The 17,155-nt window shown below is 36.5% G+C and overlaps 2 protein-coding genes across 2 annotated transcripts; both read left to right on the top strand.

Annotated features, from left to right (window-relative positions):
• The first annotated feature begins 6 nt into the window (after positions 1-6).
• PURA (purine-rich element binding protein A) lies at positions 7-3,684 on the top strand. Its single transcript, XM_006772434.2, has one exon. It carries the CDS (start codon positions 47-49, stop codon positions 704-706), a length of 660 nt encoding a protein of 219 aa, XP_006772497.1. The 5' UTR covers positions 7-46; the 3' UTR covers positions 707-3,684.
• A 4,170-nt stretch (positions 3,685-7,854) lies between these two features.
• IGIP (IgA-inducing protein) lies at positions 7,855-14,518 on the top strand. Its single transcript, XM_015569622.1, is given in 2 exon segments — positions 7,855-14,241; positions 14,243-14,518. Coding segments are annotated over 2 exon segments (162 nt in total). The 5' UTR covers positions 7,855-14,190; the 3' UTR covers positions 14,354-14,518.
• Positions 14,519-17,155: the final 2,637 nt, after the last annotated feature.

The raw sequence follows: 17,155 nt of genomic DNA, 5'->3' as shown, positions 1-17,155 counted from the left end.
CGCTGAGGTGGGCGCGGGCGGCAACAAGAGTCGCCTCACTCTCTCCATGTCAGTGGCCGTGGAGTTCCGTGACTACCTGGGCGACTTCATCGAGCACTACGCGCAGCTGGGCCCCAGCCAGCCGCCCGACCTGGCCCAGGCGCAGGACGAGCCGCGCCGGGCGCTCAAGAGTGAGTTCTTGGTGCGCGAGAACCGCAAGTACTACATGGATCTCAAGGAGAACCAGCGCGGCCGCTTCCTGCGCATCCGCCAGACGGTCAATCGGGGGCCCGGCCTGGGTTCCACGCAGGGCCAGACCATTGCGCTGCCCGCACAAGGGCTCATCGAGTTCCGCGACGCTCTGGCCAAGCTCATCGACGACTACGGAGTGGAGGAGGAGCCGGCAGAGCTGCCCGAGGGCACCTCCTTGACTGTGGACAACAAGCGCTTCTTCTTCGATGTGGGCTCCAACAAGTACGGTGTGTTTATGCGAGTGAGCGAGGTGAAACCCACCTACCGCAACTCCATCACCGTGCCCTACAAGGTGTGGGCCAAGTTCGGACACACCTTCTGCAAATACTCGGAGGAGATGAAGAAGATTCAAGAGAAGCAGAGGGAGAAGCGAGCTGCCTGTGAGCAACTCCACCAGCAGCAACAGCAGCAGCAGGAGGAAACCACCGCTGCCACCCTGCTACTGCAGGGTGAGGAAGAAGGGGAAGAAGATTGATCAAACTGAATGGAAAAAAACCCCACACACATGCATACACACACATACATACTCACACACAACTACACACACAGAAAATATACTGTAAAGAAAGAGAGAAAATAAAAAGTAAAAAAAAAAAAACTTAACTCCAAGGGAGCACCACCCACAGAACCTCCACCAACTGACAGTTTCTCTTCTTGACTTGCCACCCATCGCTGGATGTTGTCCACTTTATCCACCATATAAAACAGTAAGCAGCTGCTAAAACAAAAAAAAATACAAAAAGTAATAACATTATATGAACTGTGTTTCCTACTTGATTAAAAAATATAAAGAACTGAGTGTTTATTTCCCTAATTAACCAAGAACTTTTGTACACGTTTAAGCTATTATTATTAAAAGTGTTTGCAAAATGGTCAAGATTATAATATTGCTGAATTATATAAAAGTCCTTTTCATGTTGAGCTAACATTTGACTTTAGCACAAAAAAGAGATATTTTAGAACACGTAAAATAATATTTTTAGTTTTTCTCATTTTGTTACCAAATTTCAAACCTTACATGGAGGTTATTATAGTATATTTGACACCCTATATACCTGTGATTAGAGATGTGTATATATATGAGGGCTAGGCATGCTGTGTGTCTGAGCTTTGTCTAAATGTTATGCAGAAGTTTGTAGAGTTAAAGGTACGTAGGTTTAATTCATGCAAGATAAACAATAAGTGCTCTCTTTTATACAATATGCATTGCATCTGGACCTTAAACATAAAAATGGTCAGTGAAACTTCTGTGAACATGAAGAAATTATTAAAAAAGGCATTTAAATGAAATTTGCTAAGTTGTGATTTTTATGGTTGGAACCAAAGTTATTCAAATAGCAAAAGGAAATAGAGAAAGAGAGAAAAAGGAAATCTCCCATAATATTTTTCTGCATCTGTTTGCTTTGAGTAGTCATTTTGTCACTGTGTATATGAGATGTACTTGTATTGTTCATAATATATTTTTTTCATTATGTGTAGAAAGATTTTAAAAACTAACGTGCAGCAATTTCCAGTGAACCTGTACTTGGACATCAGGTAGTGAGTCTATTTGTGGTCACTAGCACTGTCTCCTAAACTTGTAAGAGGTCTGAAGCTATCCTTTGGTTTTTGCCAGTGCTATTAACTTATGTAGACCTGTTAAAAAGCAGAGCAACACAATTATAGTTATCCTACTGAGCCATGGATTCTGAGTTTCCTTTTAAAAGAGAAAGCTAAGTTAAGTTGGTGTACGTAAAGGATTTCCATGTAGCTGTGGTGCTAGTTATTACTGGCTACATTATATGCTAAGTGTATTTGTGTTCCCCAAGTGTACAAGCCTATCAAAAGTATGTTCTATCATTCATATATTCAAGTTGTAGCGTATGAAAATGAAAAGCTTAGGAGAGCACTTTACCAAGCTGGTGTCCTCCAAACTGAAATTGTTAGTAACGATAGTCTTTTACAGGTTTTCATTTAAAAATGTTTGTGTGCTTTTAATTGACAACTAACTCCTTGCTGCTGTATAGTAAAATATTAATATATTTTTATCATTAAACTGCTGCATGACTATCATCTTTGAGTGAAGAGAAAATGTTATAAAAAAAGATGCCTTAAACAGTACATTTTGGTTTGGAATTCTGTAGAAAGCATTTTGTGTTTGTTTTTTTAAAAAGGACCTTGTCTGACAGAGAGAGTTGTGCGGATAGAATTGTTTCTTGGCAAATTCAGACATATAGATCTAACTGCTGTATGTAGGAGACATCACCTGTAGGAGCTGGAAGGTGTCAGTGCTTCTCATATTGTAAAGCATTGGCCTAGGAGGGTGAAATAGTTGTCTTTTTGAAGGATTTTTTTTTCTGCTGGTTCTTTGGTTTTGATTTAATATTTTTAAGCTCCCTGGTTGAGTGTGTTGTCTTTGTTTTTGAGATCTACTGTATGTGTTGAATAACAAGCTATTTCCATTGTACTGTGCATTTTCCCATTATAGTTCCCATAGTTTGCTTTTACTATTCATACAATGTTAAATATGAAGTGACCGTACAATAGTTAGGAATTTCTTTACTTACAAAATCACTGGAAATAGTTAAATTGCTTCTCCCCTTTCCCCAAGGTGCATTTTCTTATTTCCACATAGTAAAGTTGAGCTTTTACAGTGCATAATGTGACATTTGGAATGCTTATTCAACTGCATGTAAACATTAATAACCTGCACTTTTTTGTCTTAAGGTTTGTTGAGCTGTTTTGTTCACTGTACTTTAACTGTGATATGGAAAAGACTGCATTATCTGTGCTGTTACTAGTTAGGAAAGAGAATTGCTTTGATTTTGTCTCTTGTTTACTATAGCTTCTTAAAGTTAATCCTTGTACTACAGGTTGTTGGAGTACTCCTAGATCAGTGTTTTATAGTAGCCAGCAATAAGTAGTGCAGGTCAACAAAAACACAGCAAACTTAGGCTAAGTGTCCTTTCTTTGAGATTCGAGTTCTCTCATGAGGTTTTCTTTAGGGTCTAAGTTACCTAAAATGAAGCCTTTCTTACCTATAGACTTCCGATTCTGCTTGGAATCCTATTGGATCAAGAAGCACAGTTGTGCAGTTGTCTTTACACTATAACAGTTAAACACACTCTTACCAAGATTTTGAAACCATTGTCTGATTTATAGTCAGTGGGTTTTAAAAGAAATCCACATGCAGATCTTGTAAGACTTAAGAGATGATCATAGAAAAGACTAAGTGACTGTAAAGATGCTCTTATTTTGCATCTCACTTTACCTCCCCAAGCACCCTCCCAAACCTTCCCTTCTCTCTCCTGTTTCATCCCTCTCCCCCCTCCCCTTTCGCCCCCCTGCTCCCCAGGTGCTCGGTACTTTACCAAGGTCTATATCTCAGTGTTTTATGTTGGAGTTTTTCCTTGTTTTTATTTTACTAGTTGGTAAACCCTGTTTGTGCTGAAATAAAAAAGGAAATGGTTGGTATATTTGACCATATGTGTTATTCATAGAAGACAGTATGATCAAATGTGCCAAAAATAAGCAAACAAAACTTAATTCCTGACAAGTATGCCTTATTTTTTATGATCTGCTTTGTCTTATAATTAAGGTCCAAGAGTTTGGTTAAACTATTATTTGCCTAAGTATACAAGAAAACTTGAAATGCATTGCAATATTGATGTTCTTTAAAATGAGAGACACTGTCAAGTAATTTAATCTAGAGATCAGCCACCAGATTTGAAATGCCCATATATGTGTGTGTGTGTTTGGTGTTGTTGTTTGTTTTTTCTTTTAAATCACCAAATCTTTTTTAAAGCTACTTTTTATTTGTGCCTCCTATTTGTCATGCTGATGTTAGAAGCAGCAGTCATCCAGCCACAGAGGGAGCTAAAGTTAACTAACCAGAACTGTAGAAATCATTATACATGCCTTTGACAACAAAGGAAGTTTATAAGAAAAGCCATGTTGGCTTTTCCTCTACTAGATACAGATTGGAGATAGATGAATATTTGCCAAATGGAAAAAACAACAATGCAAGTTAGGAAAGACAGACTTTTCCAGCTTCTCAAAAGCCATGGAGAGTAGAAACCAAAACCAATAGGGAAAATAAAAAACCTTGAAAGTCTCACTTTCTAGTTGTCCCATGCAGGGGTTGAAATTTGACTCAAAGTAGAAAATATATATCAGTGTGTTTTTTAGGTCTTCACATCTGGAGATGGATAACTATTCCAAATTATTTTTCAGGTAATTGAGAAAGCTGCTAGTAATTTTAACCCCTGCCTAAAGAAGACAGATAATTTTATTTGGGAGCAAATACGTATTGCCTTGAAAATAGCACTGTAATAGCCTATGATAATTAGTTGTAGAATTACCTTTATCCCTTTGAAACTATGCAAATTATTAAACAAGTGTAAATTAGGACTCAATTAAAGATAGTTGATTATATTGCAATCAGATGGCATTTACAAACTTAACTGGAGAATATACAAATAAAATCTATTAGTCTAAGAGTTTTGTATGCTAACAGAAAAATATAATTTAGCTACCTATTCTAAAAATGGTGAATATTATTAATATTGTATAATAGGACTGGGAAGACTGCCTCCTTTTTTGAAGAGAGAGAGATATTGAGGATTTTTATAATTATTTTTCATCAAATTTTAATATTTTTGTCAAAATTTTAGGTATTTAATTTGTAAAACAGTTTGCTTTGTACTGGCATACAGAAAATAGGGTATTGATTTTAAACTTTTTGAAGCCAAGTGATCAAGTACATTTGTAATAAAAGTCAATGGATCTATATCAGTTGTACTCACTGTTTTCATTTCTTCTTAATATAGGAATGCTGTACTTCCCTGCAGGAAAACAACTAAATTTGGGTGGAAGGGAGGGGAAAAGATAAGGTCAATGATAATGAGAATCTGGGTGGGTACTACTGGCCCAAGCATTTTACATAATCTTTTAAGTCAGTTAAAATTTGGTATATTAAAAAGATGCCTATGTCAAGTTTTTGTTCCTGTTTTTTATTTTTTAATGGAAATTGATGTTTGTGGGGGTTATCTCATTTACTGTTTCTGTGCTTTAACATTTTTCATTTAGCACTGTTGAAACTTTCTAAACATTCTTCTTTCATGACATTTTGAGATATCTACCAACCATTGGTGACTGGATCATGGGCATGATTATTTTTATCTCCTTCGAATGTTCACCCTCTCTTCTTCATATTCCCACTCATTTTTTAATATTACTTACACACATTCCAGATGATTTTAGAATGGGGATTTCTGAAATTGTTGCTCTGGTGGCTTTCATAGTTCCACAATTCATTTTATTATACATGTGAACATATTTTTAAGATTGCCCCCCATAAAACACGAGATATCAAATCTAATGACTTTTTCCCCTTTTCAGAGTCTTTTCAATATCATAATGTGATCCTGCTTTCTAAGTAAAAAGGATGCTAAATCCAGGGGATCTTTAGCAACTTAGGTTTGGAACAATTGGTGATAATCCTGAGTATAACATTTATAGTTGATTTTCCCTAAATTTTAATATCTTAATAATTTGGAGATATATATACTTCCCCATGAGAGTGGAATGAATAGGAAGGAGAATTTATTGGAATTGCTTAAGTGAATAAATTAACTAAAATTGTTTGTACAAAGTTGTCTGTTAAAGTTTATCCATTTTTAAATCAGACATTGTAATATTTCTGGGGGTATTTTCCGTTACAACTTAACTGAATATAGGCCATTCATAATGAAGTACACTATAAAACTAAAGTGACCACTGCTATTAAAATTACTGTTTTCATCCAGCAGCATTAGTTACTATAGGGAATTTACAATGTGTTTTTTAAAACAGCTGATTTTAATATTTGAAGTTATTAATCCTAAAACTTAACCTAAATTCAAGGCCTAGGCCATTTGACAGGCTCTTTTGGAACATTAATTACCATGGGCTAAGTGAAGATCATCTAAACTAGCAGTGGCATGAGTCAGGTAGAATTTCTAGATGCAAGAACAGCCAGATGAAAAGTGAAGGATGATTGGTTTCAAGCCAACAGTTTGTCATCTTTCAGCTGCTCAACTGACGACCAAGTTTTGATATTGAATGGTCTGGGCAATTTATGCCTTTAGGAAAGTTTGAGTGTGGCAAAAGTTATGTGTTATTCTTAAAGAGAATTTCATAGCTACTCATTTATTTTGTCTCCATGTTACGTTTGGTATTCATTTTCTTTTTCCTGATGTGCTTTGCTTTTGTGGAAAATTGTCTTGTTTGAAAGGTGGAAACATGGTGGTAATACTCTATGTAAAATAAAATTACTCTTACAGACCAGAAATATTTTACTCAATTTTGGAATCGCAAGATTTTAGTGTTTTTATGAATGCATACTTTGTTAAAATGATTATTAGTAATTTGCTTATTAAATTTTTGTAGCATTTCATGGGAAAATTTTAAGGTAAAGAATTTAATTTTCTTGATTTAGGATGCACTTTAATAATTCAAAAGGCCTCCAAGTTCAAGGACCAAACCTTTATGTTCTAAAATCTTAAGAAACATGGAAATATTCTTGTTAGCATGTGTTTTGGTCTAACCTGGATTAATGTAGAAGGATCCTAAGAGGACTTAAGAAAAGATGTCCTTATTGTAAACTGGCAGTCAACGTAATGAGATAGGTGACTTATGTATTCACCTTGACTTAGTCAAACAATGATGGCAATCAGCTAATGAATTATTAGACACGTGTTGGGAGTGGGTCAAACTCGAATTCAGCTGGAGTGGATTTGACGGTTTCCAGTTCAGGTAGTTTGTTGGTGGCATTTCACCTACCTCCCTGCCTTACACATCTGGCATTTTCTTTCACCCATCTTCCTTTTTCCTTGTTTGTCTCTCCTTCTTTATTCTTTTTGCCAAGGCTTGCCGTGGCATTCAAGCTTACCCCAATTGAGAAGGAAGTAAATAAATTGCTGACTCCTGTCTTAGAACATAGCTAATTGACCCCAGGAAAATTTTTGTATTATGAGGTAATCAGGCAGTTTTTCTGACTGCTGTTTTCCCCATAGTCTTAGGTGGTAGTTTGAAGGACATCAAAATTGTCAAGAATTTGTGAATTAAGAAATTTGTGAATTGAAGAGAGTAAGAAGTATGTGTATTTTAGGTGAGTTACTGGGGCTGAGACTTACTGCTTTGGAAATCTGAGAGCAGAAAGGAGAGAGTTGTTTGATGTGCTTTTGTGAGTGTAATAGGTATATCGGAATGGTTTGGAGGTAAAGTGTGAGGATTTTTATTAGAGGTAGGAAAAGATACTAAGGTGGAGTCTTAAATGAGAGTTTTTTACTAAGGACAATGAAGTTGATCTTTGCTAAGGAAATTTCAATTGCCAGAGAAAATGGGTCCCTTGTTGGTTATGGGGAAGTTGTTGGCCTGTAGCTAGATATTATAATGATGATGCATTATACAGATATGTTTTTAGATGTAGGATTTTTGCTTTTCTGGACAAATTTACGTAGAACAATTGTGGAATGGCAACTTTTCTGGTCAAGGCAAGTTGGTCCCACAGACTTATTATTTTAAGAACTTTTTCAGTTATCCTATGTAATAAAAGGCTAATATGCAAATTTTCCCTCAACCAAGAGTTTGACCAGGGGGTGGGGCCGGCCGACTGGCCAGCAACTGCCTGCAGCCCCTCCCCCTTCTGGCCCCACCCCCAATACCCCCATCTCCACCCTGATGGATCAGGAACAGGGCTGGTCAGCCAATCTCCTGCATCTCCTCCCCCGCCTGGCCCAATCAGCCCTGATTGGGCGGGCCGGACAGACCCCACCTGTACACGAATTCATGCACCAGGCCTCTAGTAATTTATAAACTATCAGGAATATATATCATATGTACTCTTTATTCTCCTGGGCTCATATTATAAGATAACTTACCTTTACTTTTCAAAATGGTCCTTAGATCAAAATCATTTGACTTTTTTGCAGTCTACAAAGATCTATATTATACCTTGTTTTTATAGCCTTTGGTCCACATACATTTCTTAGAAGACAACCATAAGCCAGATAAAAACACTAAATTGCAATATTAGGCATCTTTTCTATTTCTTCTACATTTGCAATCCTAACAACCATTTTAACATTGTGAGCCTTATGAGACCCTCAGAATACTATATTTATGAAATCAGACAACATACCACCCCCCCCCAAACTCAAGTTTGTTTGTTTTCCCACTTTTTCTGTTACTTTAAAATTGCAGAACTCCCAAGAGTTCAGTGGTGGAAGATGTTAATAATATAATTTAGTACATCTTGGAAGTTCTTATGCCCTTTGTAGAGTGAATTGAACATGTTTAGATTTTTCTTCCCAATATCCCAGAAGTGTTTTAAATTATATAAGATAAAGAATTGCTATAATACTTAAAGTTACCTAATTCAAGTATATTTGGATTAACTCTAGTTTAGTATGTACTTACTCTCAGTGATTTTGACAGATTATTTTCAAGTTTCATTTTACCCAAATCTGTATATGTGATAAAATCTGTTTAAAGATAGCTAAAAGAAAGGTGTTGATTTTGTATTTGGAAGGTAATTTTTTGTTAAATTCATTAGCAATAGCAGAATTGTTTTTATTACTTATTTTGTAGAATTGACAGTTTGACTTTCACATTTCATTGTGTGTCAGATTTGAAATTATAATACAGTTACAAGTCAGTCCAGAGCCTTCTTGAATAGCTCCTACCCTTAGGAATGTTGAAAAAGAAGTGAATTCCCAAACCTGTGTCAAGAACCAGTGATTTAAATGTCTTTGAAAGGCTTCCTTGAGTCTAGTCAATGGAGATAAATGATAGCCCATTTCCATGCTGCATTGTTGTTAGGGTTTATAAAGTTGTCAATACGTAAAAGTGCAAAAGCGGGTAAAACTATGTAAAATTGCCTATAAATTTTCTAGTTTTCATTATTTGCACTATTTACCTTTGCACTTGATTTTTTGGAAGTTAAGACTAGTCACTTTCACTTTTGTTTCTAGTCTTTTCTAATTTCTTACAGAGTTATGTTTTTAATATCCCACCCAAAGCACGCTTATATGCAATTAAATATGCTTTGTAAATCTGAAAAAAACATTTCTTAGTGTTAGCTATGTGAAAAAAAAATTGTTTTGATGAAATTTTTAATATGGACCTTTATTTGCCAATAAAATCCTTTGTAAATGTGAGCTTTATTAAACTATTTGAATAGACAAAGTGAAAGCTTAGGATAGAAATATGTATATATATATATATAATGATGTCTTTGAGATCCAACTTCCATCCTGAGATGGGTTGGTTTTGGAGTGATTTGTATTCACTGAAATCAATGAGATTTGAGTCTAGCTGGGTATTGGCTTAAAAATCTGGAAGTGAAGTGGGTGGCAAGTGGCAGCTCCCTCTTTCATGTAGTTTTCCATAATGCTCATAGAGTTTTCTCATGGTCAATGTGATATAAGTGGTATTGAATAATTATATTAATGAATATTCCTTTTTGGAATTCAGAGTTGACTCACTTTTTGAGGGGGGCGTGGCAAGGGATAAGAGACTTTATTTTAACTAGAGGCATTCTTATAACGTAAAGATGTGCTCTAGAAAGAATAGGAGAACAAAAAGTATACCTGTGAACATATATTTTGTCTTAGTGAAATTGTGCAACACAGGTAGGTTCAGAATTGAAGGGGGGAAAAAAGGTTGATAGTTTTGTCAATAGTGTGAAAACGTGTTTTGGCTAAAATTATTTTTGTAAGTTGTTTAATTATTTCATTTTATATTCCCTTTCCCATAGCCTTTTAGGCAATTCATACTTAAAACCAACAAGTAAGAGGCCTCTCTTCAGATCTGATTTATTTTTGGAATGCCCGAGTGTGTTTCTAGATTGGGGGGAGCTGGGAGTAATGTTTTAATTCTTGACATCCTCTTCTCGGCATGTCTTGCTAGTCATTCTGGATCTTACTGTTTGCAAATTGTGTTGAGAATTCAGTGATATGTTTGAAAAGAGAAAGTCCTCAATGACATAGTGTGAATGTTTGTGGCTGGAGCCTTGTAGCTTTGTTTTTAATTTGAGTAGAAACTTAAATTTCCATTGTTCAGATTTTAGGCTTATGTAGTGGAATTGTGCCTGGTAGTTGTCTAAGTATGGACCAATTTGGGGACACTAAGGTTGACAAATGTGTATCTGACTCCAAATAATCCTTTACTCAAAACTGTAAGGCTTGCATCATTAGAGTTCTCTTTAAGTTTTATGTTGTCAAATCTTTAACTGTGGATGATGATCAGCATTATATCTATGAATTTCCTTTGGGAAAAGAGAAAAATTCAGTCTCCAAACTTTTTCTTAGAGACTAAATTTACCCTATATGGAAAATGAAAAATATTTTAGAAAGTGGCTTTGATTATTTTTATGGAGTTTAATCAGCTTAATTATTTTTCCTAGTTTGAAGCACTATTTTGCAAATGTGAATAAAAGGAAAAGATCAGCAATTTGCCCCCTCCTCCCCCACTTTAGGCTCTTTTTAGTTTTCTGCCCCCATTTCCCAATCCTGATATAAGATGAATTACGGGTATCCCTCTAAGTACCTATAACCCCTTTTTGGGGTTACAGATTCCTTTGATAATCTGATGAAAGTGATGGACCCTCTCCCCAGAAAAAAATGCACATAGGTAATTTTGCAAATAACCTCAGGTGCATCACATATCTTCTGAAACCCAAGTTAAAAGATCTTGGCTCTAGATAACTCTATAAAGAATATTTTAATTCAGTTGATAAAATTAATAACTAGCTATCGGCTTAAAACATTTCTGGAATTACTGTTAGATGGTGGCCCCAATTAGCGAAATATGACATTGTAACCAGCTTTGTTAGATATTACAACATCCAGACAGAAGGAAGAAAGCAAAGTTTTGAGAGCTATTTATAAGGAGTCAGGGCATCTCTAGACATGGGAGCCATTTCTGGTTCAAGGCAGGGGTCAGAGTGCCTGATAGCTTCTCGCAGGGTAGAGTTTGATAAACCACAATGCTCAGGATGCCAAGGGGTTAGCCATTATCTTAACCCCTTCCTCACCAAAAGATTTTAGTTTTGTCTATTGGGAAACAAGATGTCACTAGGAAAAAAAGATTTGCCTTACAACTTTGCTGGAACACATCAGTTTTGGTGATATGTGGGACACCAGTATTATTTTTGAGAAGGTGCATAAAACCAAAGTAAATTATTCTCTGTGTAGAACATTATTTATTAGTAACATTTCTTTGGATGTATTCACTTTGACAATTTTTACCAGTAAATATTGGTTTTATTTAAAACTTGGAATCCAGTTTATAAATAGGATAGTTGATATATCTGTCCTTTCCCCCATGTAAAGAATAGTTTAAAGATTTATGCATTACTTTTTACATTTCTCTCTTGATGCCATGAAATGGGGTGGGTGGCGGGGTGGAGATCTTTGAGTCAACAACTGACAAGATGTCTTCTCCAAATTTAAAAATTGAGAAGCAGCACTTTAAGTCTAACTCTACACCATTTTAGTGCATGTATTAGTTTTAATAATGATTTTTGGTGCATGCCTTTGGGCTTATTCAAAAGTGTACAATAGGAAAGTATATTTCCTTTCTTAGAAAGGAGATGTTTTTCTACTTTGCAACATGTGATTACAAAAATCTTCCTCTGTGGGAAGATTAACCATGTATTGAACTACTGAGAAGTATATATTTTTAGATATACAGAAGGAATCTACATGGAGCAGCATTCAGACCTATATAGAAGTCATAGCATTCTGTATAGGACCAAAAAGGAAATAACATTAAACACTTAAACAGATTTTGTTGGGTAGAAATACCTTTAGATCTTGCATTGACTTACAAAAAGAAAATGCCACAGAAGTTTGCTGAAAACTTTTGTTGTTTGAATTTTCTCTGTCAGTGTATTTAACCCAAATACAACAGTTTTGGGTTTACACATACATTAAGAATCAATAAATCAAAGCTAACTAAATAGATCAGTCTGATTTGCCAATCCAGCTTGACTGAAATAAGTAAACTTAATCACTTGCAACATGAAAAACTGTCCAACTCCTAAGGTTTTGACAAAATACCCTTGGCTGATGTGGGGAGATTCCCACTTTGATTTCTGACCTGACAGTGAAGATTCATACTTCACCTGATTTCAAACCTGACTATGTCTGTTTAAGGAGCTATGGTACAGTTTGCTAATTCAATCTCAGATACCTGTTGATTACCTGTAAGATCTAGAGTCCAAAGTAGCCAGCAGCTGTATCCCTGAGTGCTCTGTGCCCATCAGATGTCTTAAAGTAAGCAGGGTTGGGACAAGTCACAGCTCAGATGAGTCCTCTCAGGTGCTGTGGACAGCCCCAGCTTCAAGAATGGTAACTGCTTTCTTGGGAGTCATCACTGAAATAATGTCCCACATGGTGTTACTTACTGTAGTTGCTCTCTCTTCGAGGAGGCCAAGAGCACACATTCTAATAGCTTGTGGTACTCAGAGAGGGGGTGCTAACTCTGATGCCCTGGCAAAATTCCAGTTTAGGGATGTGGGTCTTCTTGCCATTCTAATTGGAAATATGCATTGCTTTCCATTTTCCCTGTTGGTCTCAATGCAAACCAACCTAGTCTGTTTCTTTGCCCCAGTCCCAAGTCGCTTAAGATGCTGGTGTGTAATATATGGGCCACGTTCTTGTCTTATCCCAATTGTACAAGAGTTAAGGATTGATTGAGCGCAGTGTCTGAGTGCCCTGTAACTGGAGAGTAAACTCTTGTAATACTTCGGCGATAAAATTGGCCCTCTTTTAATATAAGTTGGGGAGTGTGCACTGGCCAGAGGCTTCTATCCATGAGGTGTGACCTAAAACCTGTTTTCCCACTTTTCTTATAGCATTTTGAGAAAATCTGTTGGGTTTTCAGTAGTCAGGGAAGGCCGGAGTTCTGCAGCTTTAATCTAGGTAACTGAGGCTGGTTTGAGCAAGACTTTGGTTAATTAACTGGATTCTCAGATGCCACAGACTCCGTGAAAAGTCACCATTATTTTCAATGGTTGTGATAGAATTTCCCCCCAGTAGCCATTATTTTAAGATTATATTACAGAGTTGCTTTATTTGAGCTTTTTGTGTATACACAATCCCAAACTGGAAGAAATTTAAAAAAAAAAAAAAGGAATCCTGCTGTGAAAGGTATATATTACTCTAGATTTTTCTTACTGTAAATATTGTAAGATTGTAATACTGTCGATATTTTATTAACCAACAAATGTTAATCTATGTGAATTCAGACTTATTTTAAATGTGCTTCTTATTTTACTGTGTGTGGTTCTTGTTGCTGACAGTATTAAGTTATATTCTGATGTAAGATTAACTTTATTAAAGAATGTAAACATTAATGTTTCCTTATGGGAAAACAAATAAAGTATAAAGAAGACAATTCTTTTCAGTAAAATATACTATGTATTTACACTTGCTAGACCCAGCACCACTTATAAATTTAGTACATTGTTCAGAATTTTAGTTAACACAGCTGACATGGTTGTGCTCTGTTTGAAAGTCTAAAAGTAGGTATTGTTGGAATATAAACAGTTTGTTTTTGTCTGCTGTGAATCATCTTGAAATTTCTAATCAAGTTTGTAAAATTTTTATAGTAAAGCATTTTAATGACAATTTAAAAATTTATCTTCTCTAAAGAATGGTCAAAGTGATATCCTTTCAGAAATAGAATTGTTCTTTAATATCTTTCCAAAATGACTTTGGTTAAATGGACCAGATGTGTATCAGTTAAATTTTAGGACAAAGTTGTGATATTCTTTGAGTTTACAAGTTAATCCTTATTGGAGATGTGCCAATTACATAGTAGAATATCATTAATTTGTACTGTTTGGGGACCCCATTAAGAATGCTGAAATTTGCCAACTAAGAAGTAAACAAATGCAATTTAAAAAGTAAATTTGAGCATTCTGTATTAAATATGTGTAGTTATTATCATATGAAGAAGCACTGTGTGTCAGGCTGTAATATAAACCATACTTGCTGTCATGTTCTCCCATCTCAGTGCTGGGAACTCACCATGTGGAAACCAAGCAAATGTGTTGTGCATCAGCCGGCTTGAGTTTGTTCAATATCAAAGCTGAAACTAGCGAGGTCTGCTGTACTGCTTATTGAAGTATTGTGATTCTTTTAGGCATTGATTCTTACAAAATATATACTGTAACAGTATACTTTGTACAGATTTAAATTTTATTTGAAAAAAATGAAATAAAGTAGGCAAAAAATAAAGATGTTTATTTTTCATGTGACTATATAAACAGATCAGTCTTTTGTTTCAGTGCCTCTGGGGAGGGTCTGGTTGCTCCTGGGTATTCTCTTTTTTTAAAATATTTGATAGATGGAACCCATTTTAGCACCCAGTGACAGGTATACTTGCCTGGTCATTAATTGGCTGCAGCATTAAATGTACTCTCACACTGGAAAACGATTTTTTAAAACAAATTGGGTTTTTGGGGGGGTTTTTTGGTTGTTTTTTTATTGATGACAGCACGAATGGCATCCCTATCTTGCTTCTTGAGTCCATTTTGAAAACTTTCTGAAGAGAAAGAAAAACTTTCCCCTATATCATGCCTCTCCCTTGGAAGGTTTTTGTTTTCTGTTGTTTTACATTTGGAGTTGGTTTGGGGTCATAGAAGGGTTACAAAAGAGTATATGACAAAAGATGAAGAGAATATTCTGAAATAATAGAAATGCTTAAAAATCAGATCTTTTAAAACTGCTTTTCTAGTGAGTGGAGTGGTGGACAATGAATAAACTTACCAATAAAAATGGCACAGGAGTTATCCTTCAGAATAATTTTAATGGGACCTTCTCATTGAAGATTAGATTATCTGACCAAGAAGAACCATCCCAGTTTTTGCCCCTAACTCAAAAATCTGTGGAAGCCCAGAGAGATGACATTTCCTTGATCTTTAGAAATGGAGTTAGAAGTTTTATTTGTGGCATTCTCCTCATTTTATCTTTCCTGGTGTTTTCAGTTACCTTCAGGCTGGGTGTAGGAAGGTTTGAAACAAGTGGTTGCAGGAACAGGGTTCTTGTAGAAATTATACTATGGAAAAATACAATCTTATTTAAATGTGTATGACAGTGATTACATTCTAAAAATGCATGGCCATTGAAGTATTTCAAGTTCATAGTATCGCAGTTCCAGGCTTCCCTGGGCAAATCCTAAGAAACCGTTGTCGTTATTGTTTTGTTTTTTTTCTGCTAAAATGTCCCTTCTTTGCAAAGAACAGCAGACTAGCTATTGAACTAGCTTCTACTTCTGATAACCACTAAATCCAATAGAAAATAATGCAGAGACTTTACCACATAAAAACTTAACATGTAATACTGTTTGGGGAAGGTAGGTGAGGTTTTCGAATGGCCGTTATGGCTCAGTGGTTGAGCGTTGACCTATGAACCAGGAGGTCACAGTGAGTTTTGGGCTTGACTCTTAGTAGAGGGCGTGCAGCCTATCAATGATTCTCATCATTATGTTTCTTTTTTTTAAAAAAAATTTGTTTTTATTGATTTCAGAGAGGAAGGGAGAGGGAGAGGGAGAGAGAGAAACATCATGCCTCTGATTGGGGGAGGGGGGCACACAGAGCACAGTGGGTACTTCTTAAGGAGACTAGATTCCTCTTTCTCCTCAAGGGAGGTCAGACCAACTCCTGGGTCTCTGTCCGAGAGGAGGGCTTTTCAGGCACAGGAGCTTGTGGTAGAAACTCTAGCCATGATTTGCAGTAAGTATAGGAAGTAAAAAGCCAGAGGCCAGGCCCCTTCCTAACTGTCCTGTGGCCTTAATCTTTAAAGACACCAAATACAGGGCTGCAGGGTAATGTCCCAGATTTGAAATAGGTTTTAACTACAGAGCCAGGCTTGTAGGGCCACAGGAACCCCAAATAAGGAGCCCACCATGTTCAACAGGACTGTTTCTTTTCTAGTGATGTAACTGACAATCTCTGCCCACCCCCACCTCCCGTTGTTGTTAACTTTTATTTAAGCTTGTGGTCTGTCATTTACTTTGGCTCTTTTACATGGTTTTGGAAATCTCTTTGTTTCTACTTTCCAGAAACAACTTTTTTCTAAGAAGACAGGACTTTTTGATTTGGAGAACTGGGTTTTGGGCGCAGTTCTGTTCATTCAAGATCAGAGTAAAGAGACCTCTTTTTCAGCTTTGCTTCCTAACCCCAGGGCCAGCATACTGTCACCACTGCTTTCACCTCAGCATTATCCCCCATACTTCTAGAACTTGGGGAGGAGCCAGCTTTTTCCCTTGAAAACGGGGATTCTACCTTAATATTGCAAATCTCCACAGCATTTCCAATAACGTCATCCCTACCAACATTGATTTTCATTCATCTTGATTTTTTTAAATCAGGCCATTTGGCACTTAGGTTGGCAGTGGGGAAAGTCACAAAACACTCACTGAATGTTGTAATGTTTAAAGAGCAGGATATCCCCACAGCACACCCTGCAGAGTTGTCCCGTTAACCCCTAAGAATTCTGACTAACCCTACATGCCCAACTCATACCTCAGACCTTCCCCAGGGAGCAGGAGTTTGTCAGCCTCCTGGGGCGATTGGCAGTAGCTCCAACCTAGCTCTGCTTTCTTTCTCTATCTCTGGCTGTGACACCAGAGTGAGTCTGTACTGTTACTATCCTAAATTTTTCCAAACCCACCATGTTTTTTAAAACTAGTGTTGAGTGCTTAAAATATGCAAGGCACCAAGCTAAGTGTTTTGTCTGGGTGATTTCTTTTAATTCTTAGTACAACCCTGTGAGATCAGCACTATTAATATCCCCATCAGACAGAAGAGGAAACTAAGGTACAGAGAAATTAACATGCCCAGGGTCATGTAGTTAGAATTCAAGTGACCAGTTCCAGCAGGCTGATGCCAAAG

This window comes from Myotis davidii, unplaced genomic scaffold, assembly GCF_000327345.1.
Source record: "Myotis davidii unplaced genomic scaffold, ASM32734v1 scaffold545, whole genome shotgun sequence".
NCBI classification, from domain to species: domain Eukaryota; kingdom Metazoa; phylum Chordata; class Mammalia; order Chiroptera; family Vespertilionidae; genus Myotis; species Myotis davidii.
Note: the sequence above shows the minus strand (reverse complement) of the source record. Positions and strands in the feature narration are given on the sequence as shown.

Coding starts and splice junctions, on each gene's coding strand:
- PURA (XM_006772434.2), top strand. CDS start 47: ATGTCAGTGGCCGTGGAGTTCCGTGACTACCTGGGCGACTTCATCGAG.